The following is a 19,337-nucleotide window of genomic DNA, read 5'->3' as shown; positions in this document are numbered from 1 at the left end:
AAAGGGCTGCAAGGCAACACTAGTGTAATATGTCTGATGTGGAGCTGCCCTGGACTCTTCTGAAATTTCAGCCTGCATCAGATAAGCAGTACAGCAAATTTCCATGCCATTCAGATTGTTTTAAAATGTGTATTTAATTAATTACTAATCTTAACCTTCGTCTGCCAATGAGGTTTACACACAAAGTGTAACTGAACTGCCCAAGTCATTAAAACTATTTAATTAAAACCATCTAAATATTTATTTATACACACGTACAAAAAGTCATTCCTTTCCAGTGTTTTGAAACCCTCTCCAAATCACCACCCATTTGGATTCCTCCCTCTCCCTACCCACCATTCATTTCTTAAATGGAGGAACATCTACCCCCGTTTTAAATCGCATAAACCTGGGGAAGCCCGCTCCTGCACATATCCACACACATATGCCATTTGACCTTTGGTGTAACAACTCTCTGTATCACAAGTTTCCCCCTCTGGATTCTCCACATATAAAGATCTAATCTTTGTGGACATGTTTTATCACCCTCACACTTCAAGCCCATTTCCCAGTTTTCATCCACTTTGGGAAAATACATTTCCCCTAGACACACTAGGGTAGGCAAGCTTTTTATTTGTGAGGGTGGGGTGGGGTGGGGGGTAGTGGAGATTTTTTTCCCCTCATCCAATGGCCCAACTTTTCCAAGGAAGGTAGTTTCCAGCTGAAATCCCCATCATCCTGTTAAAAAGAAATGAGCCATTGCTCCCTGTTCCTCCTTTAGGGATCGCTCCTGTGGGGAAAAGGAAATGGCTCATATTGAGAGCACTTATAATGAAAGCAAAATATCTCCTCTACACCCAGTACCAGGTAACCCAGTCCCCACCAACACGGATTCATTCCAGAGGGCTGCAGGGTGTATTTCTGTATTATGAACCCCTGGGTGCAGGCACTTCTTCCCACTCATAATCACAGGCCGTTAGCAAGACATATTTATCTACGGTGATATCATACATTTCCCTGAATCGCCTTATCATAAGAGTCTCCAGTCTGCTGTGTCCTTTTGGGGAGTGGGGTGCACAACAGAGATGCTGCAAGCCCAGGCTGACCTGAGGTGGGAGCTGAAAATGTGATTCCCACCCACCCCACAGCCAATCCACAGTTTTATCAATTGCTTCAGCCTCTGGAGGAACTGGGATCCAGAAGCCACATGGAAGAGGTTCTCTCTCTTCAGACCCCAAGTCCCGGGACTCAGGAGGAAGCTGAAAGGCTCCATAGAGGCAAAGTCCCTGTCAGCTGCAATGATACCATTAAAAAAAATCCACCCATGTGCGTATAGAGACACAGTTGACAGGATCAGCCTTGACCTATAAAGCTCTGAATAGATCACCCTCGAATCTACCTAGTTTGACAGCTGTACAAATCCAACAGAGAACAAAGTGCCATTTGCCATCTTGTAAGTCAAGCTGCATGTTGCATGGAAATGAGTGTAACAGAACCCAGCAGCTCTTTTTTAAGGAAAAGCAGCTTGGGAGGGAGGGGGAGATTTGGAGCAAGCAGAAAAGTTGTCCACACACACCTGTGCATATTCCTAAAATATGCACCACCACCCACCCACCCACACGCAAAATGCATTCCTCCCCATGAAGTTCCAAATGCACAAAAAGACAGTAGAATAGGGCAAGGCTATACAGCAACCCAGCCAGATGGATGGGGTATAAATAATAAAATTATCATTATTATTAAATAAAACATAGCAAATAAATAAATAAAGCTCCTTGGCATAGAGCCCTGCCCTCTCATATTCTGTAAAATGCCATTCACGCCAACTGCGCTGTATAGAAATCCAGGTTTGCTTGATATACAGTATTTATGCAAGTCCTAGAATTTGAGGTTTACCCTGGTGTAAGATTTGAGTGTGTTTGGTGTAGAGTCTGACCAGAGGCAAGGCATGGGGTGGGGTGGGGGACAACAACTAACTATTGGTTATTTCCACTCTTCAAAACTATAGACAGATAATCTGGGGTGGCTTTGGTAGAAAACTCTAAATGACAGGGAGCCTGAGTGACATGGCAGACCGGGGAGAAGGCTCTTAATGGACAACCCTTTCCCCTGCTTAGCTCTGTGTTTATGGCTACTGTGTCTGATTTTCCAGGCAGAGAAAGCCACTTTTGTTGAGAGGAACTGCCCTGTTTGGGGGCTTAAGAGATGACTTGTTCCCTGCAGTCTTGCTTCTGGCGCTCGGTGCTTTCCCCACATTTAGGGGGCCGGCAGGGATTCCTCAAGACTAGGGAGGGTCCCTCCCTAGTGGCTAACTGGCAGGCAGACCAACTAGAGCTCCTTGCTGAACTCCTGCTGTATGGTGTAGCCCAGCCACCGCCGCCCACCACTCATGTTGTAGCCAGTGCTCTCAAAGAGCCCAATCGCCGCCTTGGTGACTACCGAGACCTGGGCCACTAAGAATTTGAAGCCCTGGGCGCGAGCATGAGCCTCCAGGAAGCTGAGGAGGGATCGGCCCACACCAGAGCGCCGGTACCACCGGTTCACAGCCAGGCGCTTGAGCTCCGCCGTGCGTGGTTCCCCGCCGCAGGGCTCCAGAGCCACGCAGCCGCACACGTCGTCCTCGTCGTATACAGCCACCCATAGCCCGCGCTGCCCTGTGCTGTAGTAGGCATGCAGGTGCCTCAAGTCTGGCGAGCGCCACAGCAGAAGCTTCAGAGCCACCACGGTGAGCAGGACTGGCAGCACGAGAGCCACCACAAACGAGTTCAGGAAGAAACGCAGGCCGCTGCTCACCACCGCCATCAGCAACAAAGCCAGAGGCCGCGTCAGCACATAGAGGATCAGGCGGTTCTCTGTATCCTTGAATCCATCCTGGTGGAAAACAGAAAGGGATATGAAGTAAAGGACCATGTACAGCTATGAGGGACCTGGGATGTGTTGTGTATCTCTAAACAAATGTTTATCCTTCACTTTACCTGAAAACGTACGAGGGGAATTCTATGACGTCTGTAGCAATTTGCACAGAGCTAAGAAAAGCCTGGAGAGACAAGAGCCACACTGAAAGCAGAACTGTCCTGCAGATACGAAAGTTGTTCTACCCCAGCTTTTCTATAATGCAAGTACTAGTGGGAAACAAGGAACCTCGAAAAAAGAGCATTGGAATTGAGACAGAGCCAGTGGATTGAACCACGCTTTCTTTCCCTTAGGAAATTTTCTTCCCAGTCTTTAAGTGTGGAGGGAATTTTCTTTCTAGTGTTTAACTGTGGGATAATAACACAGTAACACAACTACTTATTGCCCAACCCTTGGAGGTAAGTATCATCAAATGCAGCTCCTCTTCTTGACAAGTTCCCTTAAAATTTTTTTTATGCTGCTAAGATCTCAATTTTCTTTCTCTCTAGGTTTAATATGCTCAGTTAACCCCCCCCCCAAAGAAAAATCAGAGTGGAGGTGGCAGGAAGAGTGGGCTGCATTCACACAGCAGTTTATTCTGTTTCTCTAATTTCTGCATTATATTTGTGCTTTTACATTATGTAAAAACTGCTTCTGGAAATCTAGCAGAATACGGTGAAGTTTAGTGCTCATTTCCAGGTTAATTGCTTTCATAAAAAAATCTGTTTGCATCCCCAATAAGCCAGAAAACTGTAGGTGTAAAGTGACAAAAGTTGAGGTGTATGCCAGCATAAAGATCTTTCCTACTGTTTTCATGGGTGAATCATGGGAGAACAGAAGCATGCATGTGCGGAAAGGGTGGAGGAGGAGTGGCAGTGTTCACTAACCTTCGTTGTTGTGTCACACCACACTCACTGCTGTCAATGAAATTTAGCGTGAAATATCAGTAAAAAAAAAAACACGTTTGCAACAGGTACTACAGTGTGAAAGGAATGCAAGAAAACAGAAGTGCTAGCATCACAATCAGGAAATAAAGTTGCATGCAGAACCAGTAATTCCAGTTCAGTGGCTTTCAAACATCCCTGCCCATTCCAAGTTGTCTGTTGAGGAGCTCTGTGCTTTGCAGAAGATGCTGCTCTAGAAGGCTTCCTACTTGGAAGACTGATTAGGCTTCTTAGTTACCCCAGTCAGTGTTTCCCAAACTTTGCTCTCTGGCTGTTGTTGGACTACAACTCCCATGATCCCTAGCTAGCAGGAACAGTGGACAGGGATGATGGGAATTGTAGTCCCAAGACAGCTGGTGGCCCAAGTTTGGGAAGTATTGCCCTAAACGAACTGAAACAGCTTCCTAGAACACACACACACATAGTTCCCTTGCAATGTGCAACTGTTCTAAAATATTAAGTAGACCATGGGTAGGCAAACTGAGGCTGGATGTGGCCCAATCGCCTTCTAAATCCAGCCCGTGGATGGTCCGGGAATCAGCATGTTTTTACATGAGTAGAATATGTCCTTTTATTTAAAATGCATCTCTGGGTTATTTGTGGGGCATAGGAATTCGTTCATTCCCCCAAAAATATAGTCCAGTCCCCCACAAGGTCTGAGGGACAGTGGACCGGCCCTCTGCTGAAAAAGTTTGCTGACGCCGAAGTAGACAATGCAATGTCCTCCAGTTTGGTGGATTACAACTCTCACCAGCCCATCAGCATTGCCAGTGGTAAAGGATGAAGGGAGAGTTGTAGTCCACAACATCCGGAGAACACCAAACTGCCTTCCCCATCTCTAGGGGAAGGTTCCTATTAAATGACACATTCCATAAGTCTTTAGAAAGGAAGAAAAGAGTGTGCTTATATAGCCTGGGCTCTCCACCACCTCTCTCAGAAGCCCATCTCACCTTCAGAAGCTCCAAGACAATTGGTGTCTCCTCCTCTCTCATTTCTCTGATGGTCAGTTGCTCAGGTTCCAGGGTAGGCATGCTGGCAGCCAGCAGATGGCACCTTCGAAGAGGGAAAGTCCAGTTATTGTCTGATTTGTCCTTGATGAGAGGCTGGGACGGACAAGTAAAGTGGACTAGCATGGGCCATTTGTCAGAGCCCAACCTTCCACCATGGCTGGGGACACTCTTGAGCAAATGGGGAGCATTTTTATGTTGAAGCAGCACAGAAACCAGAGGCAGTGTGGTGTAGTGGTTAGTGCTGGACCAGGACCTGACAGGCCAAAATTCAAGTCCCCACTCAGCTATGTTTGCTGGGTGCCTTTGGGCCAGTCACTGTCTCTCAGCTTACCCCACAGGGTTGTTGTGAATATTACATGAAGAGTGGGTAGATAACCAGGCACACCACCTTGAGCTCTGTGTAGGAAAGGCGGGATACAAATACAGCAATAATAATAATCTCGGGGGATGAGGAGAAAGACTCCTACTCCCTAATCCCTTCCTAAAGTAGAATAGGTATTTTGGGGGCGGGGATCAATCTAACAAACACAGAAGCAGCAACTTCCTACAATGCCAGCAAGAGTTGAAAACTATTTTGCTTGTGGCATGGCTCTTGTACATTTACACACACACAAAAATCAGAACTCATCTCTTCTCAACAGACACCCTTTCCATTTTAAAGTGTTAAATGCCTGACAATCGTTCTCCAATTTAAATGCACAGGAGCCCTGGTAAGAAAAGAAGCTGGCAACTCTTAAAAAGGCAACTATAACCGGTATAGCTGGGAAGAATATATTCTTGTTCAGCAGCAAGTTCACTGGCAGTCTTTTGGCCTTAGTTTCCCATCTGCTTAAACAGGGACCACATGCCTCCTGGGGTCGTTTTGAAAAGGAACGAGACCGAGGCCGTGTATACTTTATGAAATAACATCTGCACGCCCCCCCCCCATTTAATTAAAGGTCGTGGGAGCCATTTTACCAGCAGCCTCTGATTCCCATCTAGCTCCCTGCGCCCCCTACTCTATTTGCAAGGTAGGCTCCCTTGCAATGGAGCACCACCGTTAATTTATGCCACATAACGGACAAAAAAAAACGCGACGCCCACATTTCTCCGGCCTGCCCCTTCTGCCCCTCCCGGGAGCAAAGGCAGATCCGCAATAAAACGCCAGCACCACCGTCGTAAACTGACCGGGCACGGCAAAATAGCCCTTGCGGCCACACCCCTCCGCAGAAATAGAAACGCCCGCAAACCTTCTCCACTCCCCCCCTAGGCGCGGAATGGACTCACCCAGCCTGTAGGAAGCGGCTGCCTTTGCAGATGCATAAAAGGAGCGTGGAATTCTCCGAGGCCTCCTACATCTCTCTCGCTCCCCACCCCGCCCGCTTTTTCAGGAGGGAGGGGAGGGAAAGGAGAGGGGAAAAGAGCTTCGCCCCAAGAGCCTCTTCTTAGTCAACCCTCCCCAGCTTCGCAGCTCCAGCTCCTCACTCCATGAGCGCATGCGTGGCGCTCCTGGCTTCTTCGGCGCCTTTCGCTCCTTACGCAGTTCTTGGCAACTGTTGCTAAGGGGGCGAAACGGGGCCTCAAGCACTGCGAGTCCCAAACCCGTTTTGCCTTTTATGGGAGAGAGCGGGCAGCAGCGGGGGTGGGTTCAGTTTGAATGGCTTAGGACTTAGGGAAATATCTGACTTTCTAATTTTCTTTTTCTTTTTTCATGGTGAAGTGACAGGCGGGGATTCAACGGGTATAGCTGTAGCCAGCTAGTAGGGAGGGAAATCTGGAAAAGCCTTCCCCTATTGCTGCCAGTCTGCTATGGAACTGTTAAAAAACACACAACCTGCTGCCCATAATGTAAACAGCTGGCGGCTGTTAATGTATCATTTTCGTTATGTACCCATTTTATGCTGTTGACATGAAGTTGGAAGCCACCCGGAAGTGTATGTGTCTTTCCAGAAGGGTTTTGTTTTTCAACTTTTTTTAAAGAGTTGCACAGACTGTTTGTTTGGGGCTCACGGTTAAAACAGCAAAAATAAAGGGATTTATTTCATTATATTGTATGCATTGAATTCCCGAGAAACCTTTGACATGTTGCTTTCTCAATGTAAATATTAAGAAATTAAGCATCGTTGTTGGAGATAAGAAGGTGCACCAATTTGATTTGTAGCCATTCTGTTCTGCCTGTGAGCTTCCTTTTTGCATCTAGCTGGCTGCTGGCCGATGTCAAAAGGAAATGGATATTGGTCTGAAGAAGCATAACAGTTCTGAGTGGTTTAGAAGCTGGCATTTAAAAACAGTAACATTGGCACTGACTCAGTAAACCATTTGTAACCCATTTTGTTAATCATTGCAAAATGGGGGTGTTACTTTTTAAAAAACTTTTTAACATCACCACAAGGTGGCTGACTGTCAAATTCACATGGGGCATAGGTCCTTTTAACAGCTCCTTGAAACAAGCATTAAAACCAGCAGTTCACATTGGCAAAAAATTCAATGTGTGAAATGGCTAAGGCAGCATTACAATTATGTCTGTCTTCACCTTAAGCATATCTGTGAGCCATTCGCCTCCTGCCATGCAGTACAGTGGTACCTTGGTTCTCAAACGCCTTGGCTCGCAAACACCAAAAACCAGGAAGTAAGTGTTCCAGTTTCCAAACGTTTTTTGGAAGCCGAACATCCGATGCGGTTGTCGGCTATTGTTTCTAGGGTGCCTGCACCAATCAGCTGTGCCTTGGTTTTGGAACATTTTGGAAGTCGAACGAACTTCCAGAACAGATTAAGTTTGGGGCTTTTGTTTTTGCTATTTATTTTGTGTTTTTGTTTTTGAGGCTTTTTCGGTTAATTTGTTTTTGTGACTGTATGGAACTCAGTTCAGCTACTGATTGATTGTGCAACTACAGAAATGGATAAAAGCCCCCCATCCAAACAATGACTATCATCAGTGCAGGTAAGAAAAAATTGTAATTTTAATTTTAACATCAACAATACTCTCTATTTTATACTACAATACATTGATTATTGCTTTCATTTTATGGATCAATGGTCTCATTAGATAGTAAAATTCATGTTAAATTGCTGTTTTAGGGGTTGTTTTTAAAAGTCTGGAACAGATTAATCCATTTTGCATTACTTTCTATGGGAAAGCACGCCTTGGTATTAGAACGGACTTCTGGAATGGATTAAGTTTGAGAACCAAGGTACCACTGTATTTAAGAACATGATTAACACAGTGGGGGAAAAATCCCCTGTGGAACCTGAGTGTTGTCCCACACTGACCCTGAAGGTTGGTTCTTCATCTTTTCAGTTTTTTGTCCTGTAAAAGTGCCTTCCCCATGTTCTCTGCTGGAGGTGGGGAACCAGTGGCTCTCCCAAGATGCTCAGTTCTCAAGTACTAAAATGCAATGCATCATATAATTTATAGAGTAAGACACTGAGAGGGAAGATTGCTAACAAACCATAAATAGAAAGAGCATGGCCAGGTTTCACTTGTTTAGCTTTTGTGGACAGCTTTTTCTTTACAGTTATACCTCGGGTTAAAAACTTAATTCGTTCTGGAGTTCCGTTCTTAACCTGAAACTGTTCTTAACCTGAAGCCCCACTTTAGCTAATGGGGCCTCTTGCTGCTGCCGCGCCGCCGCACAATTTCTGTTCTCATCCTGAAGCAAAGTTCTTAACCTGAGGTACTATTTCTGGGTTAGTGGAGTCTGTAACCTGAAGCATCTGTAACCTGAGGCACCACTGTACAAGTTATTCAAGTGTAGGGCTACAGTGTGCAGCACATAATTGGCTCAGCCACCTGAGCCATCAGTTTGGTGGATCTCAGTGTTCTCGGAGGAAGAAAAAAAACAACCCACAGGAAATCCCACAAGTCTCAACTCTGCCCACTTTGGTCTTTGGTTCTGAGCTCAACCACAATCATTCCTCAAATTGCAGAACCTCCTACACCAAGAAATTCACCAAACATGTTGCATTTTCCAGAAATCGTGTACAGAGACCTCATTTGCATTGACTTTCAAAACTAAGCTGAAGTACCCATTTAGGCTTGAGTCCCAGCACCTTTCAGTTTAAAATTGAATATCCAGCATGTTGAAGCCGCTTGAGAAAAACATAAAGAGTTTCCTCTAAGCAGGAACCTTTTATCTTGCACCTCTCAAGCCTGTTAAAGCTGCAGGGCTGTAGCTCAGTTGTAGATCACATAATAATAATAATAATAATAATAATAATAATAATAATAATAATAATAATAATAATTTATTATTTATACCCCGCCCATCTGGCTGGGCCTCCCCAGCCACTCTGGGCGGCTTCCATAAAAACCAAAAATACAGTAAAATATCACACGTTAAAAACTTCCCTGAACAGGGCTGCCTTAAGATGTCTTCTGAATGTCAGGTAGTTGTTTATCGCTTTGACATCTGCTGGAAGGGCATTCCACAGGGCGGGCGCCACTACCGAGAAGGCCCTCTGCCTGGTTCCCTGTAGCTTTGCTTCTCGCAATGAGGGAACCACCAGAAGGCCCTCGGCGCTGGACCTCAGCGTCCGGGCAGAATGATGGGGGTGGAGACGCTCCTTCAGGCATACTGGACCGAGGCCGTTTAGGGCTTTAAAGGTCAGCACCAACACTTTGAATTGTGCTCGGAAACGTACTGGGAGCCAATGTAGGTCTTTCAAGACCGGTGTTATATGGTCTCGGCGGCCGCTCCCAGTCACCAGTCTAACTGCCGCATTCGGGATTAGTTGTAGTTTCTGAGTCACCTTCAAAGGTAGCCCCACGTAGAGTGCATTGCAGTAGTCCAAGCGGGAGATAACCAGAGCATGCACCACTCTGGCGAGACAGTCCGCAGGCAGATAGGGTCTCAGCCTACGTACCAGATGGAGCTGGTACACAGCTGCCTTGGACACAGATTTGACCTGTGCCTCCATGGACAGCTGTGAGTCCAAAATGACTCCCAGGCTGCGCACCTGGTCCTTCAGGGGCACAGTTACCCCATTCAGGACCAGGGAATCCTCCACACCTGCCCGCCTCCTGTCCCCCAGAAACAGGACATGCTTTGTATGGAGAAGAACACAGGTTCAAAGCCACAGTATCTCAAGAGAGGGCTGAAAAAGATTTTTGCCTGAAATGCTAGAGAGCTGTTACCATTCAGTCTAGATCAGGGTTTCCCAAACTTGGGTCTCTAGCTATTTCTGAACTACAGCTAGGACTGATGGTCAGGGATGATGGGAACTGTAGTCCAAAAACAGCTGGTGATCCAAGTTTAGGAAACCCTGATATATACATTACTGAGCTAGATGGACCAATGGTCTTACTCAGTATAAGGCAACTTCCTATGTTCTTAGTTGACTTCCTTTGGGGACTGTGCAATCTGCTACTGAAATGCCAATCAGACTTAAAAAGCACAAAAGAAGTATAACATGTATTGATGAACCCAGCCTCTGCACAATACACAGAAAGGAGTAAAAATGCTTTGAAGCAGTCTTTTATTTTTCTTCTAGACCAAGAGTCTATGACCCTCTTGTCTGTTAGCACCAGGAATTGGGGTACACTTGGGAAGAAATGTGGTTCTGCACATGGTAAGGGGCTGGAATGGAGAATAGATAAGAGGGGCTTAACCGGAAAAAGATGCTGTTTATGACAGCTCATAAAACAGCCTCCTGCAGCACCCAGTATCAAAGGAAGACCCAAAAACTCGAACTTTCCCCATTTTCTAATACATAAAAAGAGCTCACACTGCTCCACAGCACTTAGCTCCAAAATTGCAACACAGCAGGGAAATGGAGATAAGCCAGCAGTCCAGTTGATATCTGCTAACTATATTTTCTGTCCAGTGTGGAGAAAAAAACCAGGAATTCTGGCTGCACAGTCTTCCAACCATCAGACTGCACATACATTTGGTTCTTGTTGGAACAACGTATTTCAGACAGGATGGGGAAATGGGTAGGTTAGGGATTGTATCAAGGACTGGACTGGCTATCCCTTTCTCACATGCAAAACAAGACAAAAGTGTTTGGGGGAAGGACATGGTGGTGGAGTCATTGTAACTGCAAGGACACGAGCAGCAACAACAATCCCCATGTGAGCAGGAAGTGAGGGAATCAAGGGTATGCTTTGGACCTGCAGGCATGGGCGTGAGCTAAGCTCTCTGCTGTCATTTCATGACACTGTCCTGAGGAACCTAAGCATAGCCACCTCCAGGAGTCTTGAAGTTGCCCAGGTCGATCCTGTCCGGCAACACAGTTAATTATAGCAGCCACTAGTGAGAGCACAACTGAGTCTCAGTTAGTACTCCAATGCAAGGATGGGGACAGTTGTCCTCAGAAAGTGTGGACAAGCTGCATGTTGGGTACCGTTTGCACAATCTGAATGGAGGGCAGGCCTTGCGAAGTTACTGGGCTCGGCAGAAGTTGCACCATTTGGGAGGTGCTGTTGCTGTCCCCAGTAGGTTGGGTGCTGTCTGGGCTGCTCACCTGCAGTGTTGGCACACTCTCCAGCACTTGGAGGGTCTGTTCCCCCTGGGCACTACGGATGATCAGGAGGTTCTGCCCAGTCCCAGCACTACCCTCAGGGCCTTGCAGCTGGAGGCCAGGCAGCTCTTGCACTGTCTGGATGTTGTCCACCTCCTGCACGCACAACCGGGTCTGCTCTCCTCCTGCACTTCTCAGCACCAACACGTTCTGAACTCCCTCATCGGTCTGTAAAGTTTCAAAGTGCATGTCTTGCACCCCTTCCAGGCTCTCCACCTCCCCGCCTGGCCCCAGAAGCTCCTCCCCTGGAGAGTTCTGCACCACAATTAGGTCCTGGCTTTCTTCCTTCACACCAGGTCCCTGTTGGAGGTCCACCTCAGAGAGCTCATGGGAGCTGGACAGAGAAGTCCCCACCTCATTCATCTCCTGTGGTGGGCTCAAAGTCTGAAGCTGAACACTGGTCATCTCCTCTGAAGGTTGAAGCTGTTGCTCTTCCTGAGAAGAAACCAGCTCCTGGATCTGAATGGTGCCATCCAGCTGTTGGGAAGGCGAGAGACTCTGGATTTCGACGCTGGTCAAAGGCTGATTGGAGGGGGACAGGCTGTGGATCTGCAGAGGGCTACTTTGCTGCAGGGATGGCAAGGTCTGGATCTGAATGGGACCCACTTGCTGGGAAGGCTGGAGAGTTTGGAGCTGTAGGGTCCCTACCTGCTCAGAGGATGGCACAGCTTGGAATTGTACAGTGTTCATCTTCTGGGAAGGTGGAAGAGTTTGAAACTGCACCGTGCCAGTCTGTGGACAACTAGACAGGCTCTGGATCTGCACAGTGCCTCCTGATTGGGAGGTGGGCAAATTTTGGATCTGGACTGTATTCTGGGGAAGGGGCAGGCTTTGAATCTGTACAATGCCAGACTGTGGAGGCTGTGGGAAGGCCTGGATCTGGATTGTGCCAGGTTGCTGTGAAGCAGGTACGGTCTGAATTTGCAAAGTGCCACCTGGCTGGGCAGTGGGAAAGCTCTGGAGGGGCTGGGGCAGGGTTTGAATCTGAATGGTGCCTGCTGGTGGAGCAGCTGGCACAGTTTGGATCTGCACCGTGCCGAGTTGCTGTTCTGGCAAGCTCTGGAGAACAATAACATTCTGTCCACTAGCCTGTAGCCCTGGTGTCCTCTGGATTTGCACATTAGAGAGGGGCTGCATGCTGGCCCCGGTGGCACTGGGCATCAAAATGATATTCTGGCTGCCAGACACCGATGGTGGTGGGGGAGCCAACGGCACAGGTTTCTTGGCCTTACCTTGACGGACCAGGGCAGATTTGCCTGGGGTAGTAGGAGCAGCTGGCAACAGGGTAATGCTGGTCGGAGCAGTGGATGTAGTGGGCACCTGGGGACTGGGCAGCAGGATAAGTTTGGGGGGTAAATTTTGGGGTGGGGGTGGCTGCGGCGGCTGCTGTATGCTGGGGATAAGTTGCAATCCCTGTGATGTTTGCACAAGCAGGAAAGTCTGAGTGTTTGACGAGACAGGAGGGGCTGGGCTGCCACTTAACTCCACATTCAGAGTGGCCTGCAAGTTAGGCATAATTTGCACCTCTTGAGTGGTGGCAGGTGAGGTGGTGGCTGGGCGGCTGGGCGCCTCAGCACTGTTGTGGGTGCGGAAGTGGCGCTGCAAGTAAGAGGCCATGACAAAGGCCTTGGAGCACACCGGGCACTGGAAGGGGCGCTCCCTCGAATGGGTACGTCTGTGCAGTGCCAGGTTGGAGGAGTGGGTGAAGGCCTTGCCACAGTCCCGGCAACAATAGGGCCTCTCGCCAGTGTGTACCCGCTGATGTTGCCGGAGGTTGGATGTTTGCGTGAAGGACTTTCCACAGGTCTGGCAGGCAAAGGGCCGCTCACCGGTGTGCAACTGCTGGTGCCGCCGGAGGCACGAGGTGTTCTTGAAGGCTTTGCCGCAATCTTGGCAAGCATAGGGACGTTCGCCGGTGTGCTGCCGCAAATGGTACTGATAATGGGAAGCCCATTTGAATGCCATCCCGCAGGTGGAGCAAGTGAAGGCACGCAGGCCCGTGTGCACCCGCTGGTGGATACGCAGCAGCGAGGAGCGCTTGAAGGCTTTGCCACACTCGCCACAAGCGTAGGGGCGCTCGCCCGTGTGGTCACGGAGGTGGTAACGCAGCCCAGAGGAGCCCTTGAATGACTTCCCACACTCTCCGCACACATAGGGGCGCTCAGGGGGTGGGGGTGGCGTCACTGTGGCTGCGGGCACTGGCTCTGCCTGTGCTGGGCATGTCACCTCTGCCTCCTCCAACCGTTGTTCAGCCGGAGGATGGGAACGCTGATGGCCCAACAGGCTGGCCAGCGCCGGGAAGGAGCGTTCACACACCATACAGGTGTAGGTGCGATCGGATGAGTGCTGGCTCTGTTGGTGTCGTGCTAAACCCGCGGCACTCTTGAAAGTCTTACTGCACACAGAGCAAGCTAGGGAGGGTGTGGGGGACGCTACAGCAGCCACCTCCTCCTGCACTGGTAGTGGCGGTGGTGGTGGCGGCAGAGGCAGTGGCTCTGCTGGGGCCAAGTGTGTTTCCTGGTGGCTCAGCAGCTGCTCCTGCAAGGGGAAGGTGAGATGGCAGACACTACACCGAAACAGCATCTCCACAGTGGTGGTTGGCTCCTCCAAGAAGAGCTGTGCTGGAGGAGCAATGTCCCCATGAGACTCCAAGTGCCGCTGCAGATAGGTGTCCGATGCAAAGGCCTTGCCACAGATAACACAGGTGTGGGCGGGGCGGGCAGCATGTGCCGATCGGCAGTGCAGTGCCAGGTTGGAAGAGTGGGTGAAGGCCTTACCACAGTCTTGGCATCGGTAGGGCCTCTCGCCAGTATGCACCCGCTGATGCTGCCGCAGGTTGGTGGACTGCGTGAAGGCCTTGCTGCAGATGAGGCAGACATAGGGGCGCTCGCCTGTATGTGTATGGCGGTGCCGCCGCAGGCTAGAAGAGTTCTTGAAGGCCTTGTCACACGCTGGGCAAGGATAGGGGCGTTCGCCAGTGTGCTGACGCAAATGGTACTGGTAATGTGAGGACCACTTAAAAGCCAGGCCACACTGAGCGCACTTGAAGGCACGCAGGCCAGTATGCACACTCTGGTGGATCTGAAGCAAGGACGACCGTTTGAATGCTTTGCCACACTTGTCACACTTGTAAGGTCGCTCCCCCGTATGTCCGCGCTGGTGGTACAGCAAGGCTGAGGACCCCTTGAAGGCCTTGGGGCACTCTGAGCACTTGTAAGGGCGTTCGCCTGTGTGAGTCCTCTGGTGGTGGATGAGCCGTGACGACCATTTGAATACCTTGCCACATTCCAGGCACTCATACTGGTGGTCGCCACTGCTGCCACTGGGGCCTCCGCCTGCTGGGGCCACCGCTGGCACTGCCGCTGCCTGCATTTCTAGCTGCTGAGCTCCCACCATTGCACCAGAGTTCACCTGCTAGAAAAACACACACAGAGAAAGAGAGAACACCATTATTGTAACTGTCACAGACCCAGCCTCATTTATAGGGGCTCTCCTAAACTGAATCATACTATTGGTCCATCTAGCTTGATACTTTCCACACGGTTTTTCCATCACTAAACAGAAGATGCTTAAAGACTGAAGCTGAGAGAGTCAGCATGTAAAGCATGTGCTCTACCACTGAGCTGTGGCACCTCTCCATTTGTGCCTGAGGCAGTAAAATCTGCATAGAAACTTTACAGCTTCACTTTCAAATGGGGAACTAGCTGAGCAAACTAGCACTTACCTTACAAACTCCAGGAATTACTGGGGTGTTTCTTACATATACCCCCTTAGTTGGAAATGAGAGAGTAAAAATCACCTCAAATGGACTTGCCACCTTTAAAAAGCAGTGGTCGTTCAGTGATGCTCACAGGCACAGGAAGTCATTTTGGTTTATGATTGAAAGTGAATGTTTGAACAGCCCTGACTAAAAGAATGCAGCCTTTGAGGAGAGTAATTTTATTATTAATAATATTATTAATATTATTAAAATTTACTAAGTACTGTACCAGTATTTTAAAAACGGCAGTCCTTTGTCCTACCCTCACAATCTAATAGACATGATACAAGAGGGAAAAGGAATGGAGAGGGTTAGGGTTAGGGTTAGAAAATACAACTCACGATGAACAGCTGCTCCTTCTCAGGATGAATGGGATGATCTTTACCATGACATTATGTTCTTCCTAGGAGGCTGACTCCCCCCTCCCCCCTGCCCAAAACACACACATGGGTTAGGTCCCTACTTGGTGTTGAACTCATGAAAGTCCATTACATAGCAACCTCTGGAGCCAAGGAAGGTGAGTCAGTGGCCCTCCTAGAAGCCCAAGTCAGCATAGCCAATGGTCATGTATAACTGGGGATGCAGTTCAACATCTGGAGGGTTACATGTTCCCAATCCCTAGACTGCAGCCTGGAAACCAGACACCTTCCCATCATCATTTCCCCCCCACCCCTGCTCCCCAGGGATCTTCCGTTAGCAGGAAGAGTCAGCAGTTGCGGATTGTACAGATGCCCAGGAGATGCCTCACTTGCCTGGGTCCAAAACATCTGGTGCTACCTGGCCTAGACTGCTTCAGTGTACACATTGTGTGTATGGGGGGCGGGCAGTATTTTCCTTGATGGTCACCATGGAAACTTTGAACAGCAGCAGTTGGACCAGCCACAACAGTGGCATTTAAATCTGGTTAGTGATCATTTCCCACCATGAACCCTTGTCATTAATTTCTGTCAATTACCCAGGAGGTCAGCTGAGAAGACAAAGATGAGACACAAATAATTTTAAACAAGCATGGATGCCTGAAGTCATGCTTGGCCCAGGATCAGGAGAGCAAATGAGCTGCGAAAAGTTTAAGTAGCCTGTATGCCATGAAAATCTCTGAGCTTCAGTTCCTGATCTATACATGAAAATAAAAGTGGCCAAGGTTATTATACATGTCCAAGGGCCACAACGGCAATAACCCACACTCCAAGGACCGCATGGCAAAAAAGTTTTAATTTTTAACCTTTCAAATTAAACGCTGACTACATAGAAAACAGAGCGCACGCAATTTAGAACACAATTCAGTGTTGTTGTTTTTCCAGAGGATTTAAGGCTGTCTTGTTTCACGCAATTTTCCACGACTTGCATTGGGGACAATTTCCCGAAGCAGCCGCTAAAGTGTTTGAATTCCGCTCGTGTTCTTGTGTCGAAAGTTTGAGGATAGGGGACCAAACTATCCGAGCCCAGCCTTTGGAGAGATTAACCCTGCATCACTTCCCCGACCTGCGCCAAGGAGTCAGATGGCTCTCCTGACCATGAGCAAAGTGCTTTAAGGCCTCCGCTTTATTGCCAACGTTACGTAGGCTGGGGGAGGGGATTCCTTCGGGCCAACCCCCCGCGCCTGTAATTAAAAAGCGTGCCTCCTCCACCCTCCCGCCACTCAGAACAAGGCACTGTTCTGTCGGCAGACAAAAAAACACAGGAAACCTCTCCGTGGCACACTCCCCTTTAAATGCGGGCCTGCCCCTTTAAGGAACCGAGCTTTGCCGCCCCTCCCCCTTCGTTGCCGTTCGGCCTCGCGACATCTTTTCTCCCTTTCTTTCTCTGCCTCCTGTTTTTTTTTCCTCACCTGGCCGGTCTTTTTTTTTTTCCTCCCTGCGCACTTCGTCTCAATAGGAGCTGTATAAGAGGGGTGCAGCGGGGCTGGGGGGGGGAGGGGCTGTCGCTCCACCCTCCCAACGGCCGGCGCTGCGAGACACCCAACCTTTAACTCGCTCACACTAACCGCCCGCGAGGGCAGCCAGCCTCACCCCTTTGCGCCGCTGCCATTGGCCACGCAAAGCATCTCGGGAGTTGTAGGCTGTTGTGGAGGACGCTGCCGCTCGCCATGTTGTTCCCGCACCACGTGTTTTGGGAAGCGCTTGGGGAAGGGAAAGCTCTGTGTGTCGCCGGAAAGGTGGCAGTGGCGTTTATCGTGAGCGCGTTCGAGGCCTTACAATAAACCTCATGACCTATATACATACACAGTAATATGTATTATAGTGAGAATAGGAAGCTCAGGTAATTTAAATTGTTGACCAGCTCTTGCTTCCATGTGGCCTTAGTGAATACTGACATCACGGTTTATAATGACATCACCCTACCTTCGCTGGTATTAAATGAAATTAATAATATTTGTTTATCAACTTGCTTCTACCCAGAGTATGGGGGGGGGCGGGGTAGCAATTGAGAAGTAAGTCCTATTGAATTGAATGGGGCTTGCTGACAGTCTGGGGAATCTGTGGGTGGAGGGTATAGAAAGGGGAATTTTATCAAGTGAGGCCTTTTCACTGACAGCTGAGGAATGGGAGAAACAGCAACGTGAATAATTTTCTCTTTGAACTCTCAAAAAGCAATTTGAACCCTCTTTATTGTAATATCTATCTATCTATACTGTATATGGCACACATATTTACAGCCTGCTCTTTAGCCTCAAAGAGTTCCCAGAAATATGATGCCAAATAAGTCAAGAGTGTATCAAGTTCAAGTCCGGATCTGTTAAAAAAAATAAATTGCCTTGGTGAAGTTGTGTAGAACAAGTGTCATACCACTGTCATGCTGTTTCCATTCTCATCCTTTCTCCCCTTATTAAAAGACAGGTATGTTATATCTTATTTAAGAAAATCAATGACACAGTTCTCCTTTATCCACCTGGGGGCAGCATTAAGTTGTTTGCATTAAGTCTGCCACAACTAAAGGAGATCCTGCTCACTCCCTCTCTGGTTGAAAGGATGATTAGGAAAAGTGCAATTGCAGATTATTGGCTGCTTAGAGAGGGCTGTACCTGGTAGGAAATAGGAAATAGAGTCTGTTCATTTGGGAAGAAAGGACTAGTACAGTTATTTGTAATAACAGCCTGCATGGATCTCTGTAGGCTACTTTACATAAAATGAGCATCATTTCTGTTCTTGTCAAAAGTCACCAGTTCAGTTCATGAGCTTAGCTTGTTTCTTCCTAGAACTACTTTATTCAAAAAATGTTTTGCTTGTCCTGTTCCTTGGCTTGTTCCATGGTTCATTTATTACGTGCATAAGTTACCCTACATTTGCTTTCATGTCTCAAAAAGGCATTGAAAACAGCTCTTGGTAGTTTGCAAATATAATTTTTTATTCCCTCCATCAGAATCCGCAAAGTGTCTTGATAACCATGTAAAGCACTGGTTTAAAATACAATATTTCTTTTATTTACATATCTTATATGCTTTTTCAAAACCATGTCAAAAGCTCCCATGTCAGGGAGTTACAAATGAAAATATAATAATGACAAGCAAACCTCATAATTAAAATCATATGCAAATGAAAAATGCTTTAAAAATCCCAAAGATAATACAGCAGCATTAAAAGAAAACCATAACAGCCAGTTAACATAATCAAGTCACAATATAATAACTGATTTAAAAAACCACCCCAAATTTTCTAATCAAATGTAGGCTGGGAATAAAGTTTTCTAAGACCCATATCAAAGAAAATGGGGAGGGGGACAAATATCTCTTAAGTGAAAGGAGTTCCATAGACAATAGAAACCGCAATATCAGAAAGAAAAAGAAAAAACCCAGCAACCTGTAGCACCTAAGTTAGTCATCTCTCTTTCTTCACACAGCATATTCACCCTCTGTCAGTATAGTTATACCAGCAACAGTAGCAGCTAGGATTGTGTTGTTTCAGTTTTTTTGCCCTGTAAATGCCCTTCTGCAACTTAGCTTGTTTCCTGCTGTGATATGGAATGCATAAATTGGCCCTCTTAATGTGGATGGGCAGAGATTGCTGTCTTATTGTAGGGGGAATGAGGTTCAATGGCCCTGGTCTCTTCTGATGCTTTGACTTTATATTCATTCACACCAACAGTCTTCCACTTCTAACTGGAGGAGGGAACCCTAACAAAGCGATCATAATGTCCTTTTGCCGCAGGCCAGGGCAAAAAGGACCTGGGTGACCTGCTGAGATGTCCCAGCAGCTGAATGGCATTTGGGGGGCCAGCTTGAACTGCTAGCCCGCTGGAGTAGGTCCAGCATACGAA

The 19,337-nt window shown here is 47.9% G+C and overlaps 3 protein-coding genes across 6 annotated transcripts in view; 1 reads left to right on the top strand and 2 right to left on the bottom strand.

Moving 5' to 3' along the window:
• Positions 1 to 115: 115 nt before the first annotated feature.
• On the bottom strand, positions 116 to 17,249 carry ZNF628 (zinc finger protein 628). Of its 4 annotated transcripts, XM_081886213.1 has the most exons (6): positions 16,912 to 17,249; positions 15,421 to 15,505; positions 11,267 to 14,734; positions 4,766 to 4,868; positions 2,773 to 2,850; positions 116 to 1,272 (listed from the first exon to the last, which is right to left on the bottom strand). In XM_081886213.1, exons 3-4 carry the CDS (start codon positions 14,717 to 14,719, stop codon positions 4,827 to 4,829), a joined length of 3,495 nt encoding a protein of 1,164 aa, XP_081742339.1. In that variant the 5' UTR covers positions 14,720 to 14,734; positions 15,421 to 15,505; positions 16,912 to 17,249; the 3' UTR covers positions 116 to 1,272; positions 2,773 to 2,850; positions 4,766 to 4,826. The 4 variants fall into 4 exon arrangements, with proteins under 4 accessions (XP_081742339.1, XP_081742338.1, XP_081742341.1 ...); XM_081886212.1 differs by lacking the exon at positions 15,421 to 15,505 and having other exon boundaries at positions 11,267 to 14,737; XM_081886215.1 differs by lacking the exon at positions 15,421 to 15,505 and having other exon boundaries at positions 116 to 769; positions 11,267 to 14,737.
• Positions 2,308 to 4,807, bottom strand: NAT14 (N-acetyltransferase 14 (putative); the record flags this gene model as incomplete). Its single annotated transcript, XM_081885048.1, has 2 exons — positions 2,308 to 2,850; positions 4,766 to 4,807. The coding sequence occupies 2 exons, from the start codon at positions 4,805 to 4,807 to the stop codon at positions 2,308 to 2,310; spliced, it is 585 nt and encodes a 194-aa protein (XP_081741174.1).
• LOC309355448 (uncharacterized protein) overlaps positions 6,129 to 19,337 on the top strand; it is a 60,151-nt gene continuing 46,942 nt past the window's right edge. Inside the window, exon 1 of the mRNA XM_081886326.1 lies at positions 6,129 to 7,745. The gene's annotated coding sequence lies outside the window, so the exon portion shown is untranslated. The remainder of the gene's footprint in view (positions 7,746 to 19,337) is intronic.

The sequence above is a fragment of the Podarcis melisellensis genome (assembly GCF_964234715.1).
Source record: "Podarcis melisellensis genome assembly, chromosome: 13".
NCBI classification, from domain to species: Eukaryota; Metazoa; Chordata; class Lepidosauria; order Squamata; family Lacertidae; genus Podarcis; species Podarcis melisellensis.
The sequence above is the reverse complement of the archived record's forward strand: the minus strand, read 5'-3'. Positions and strand labels throughout refer to the sequence as shown.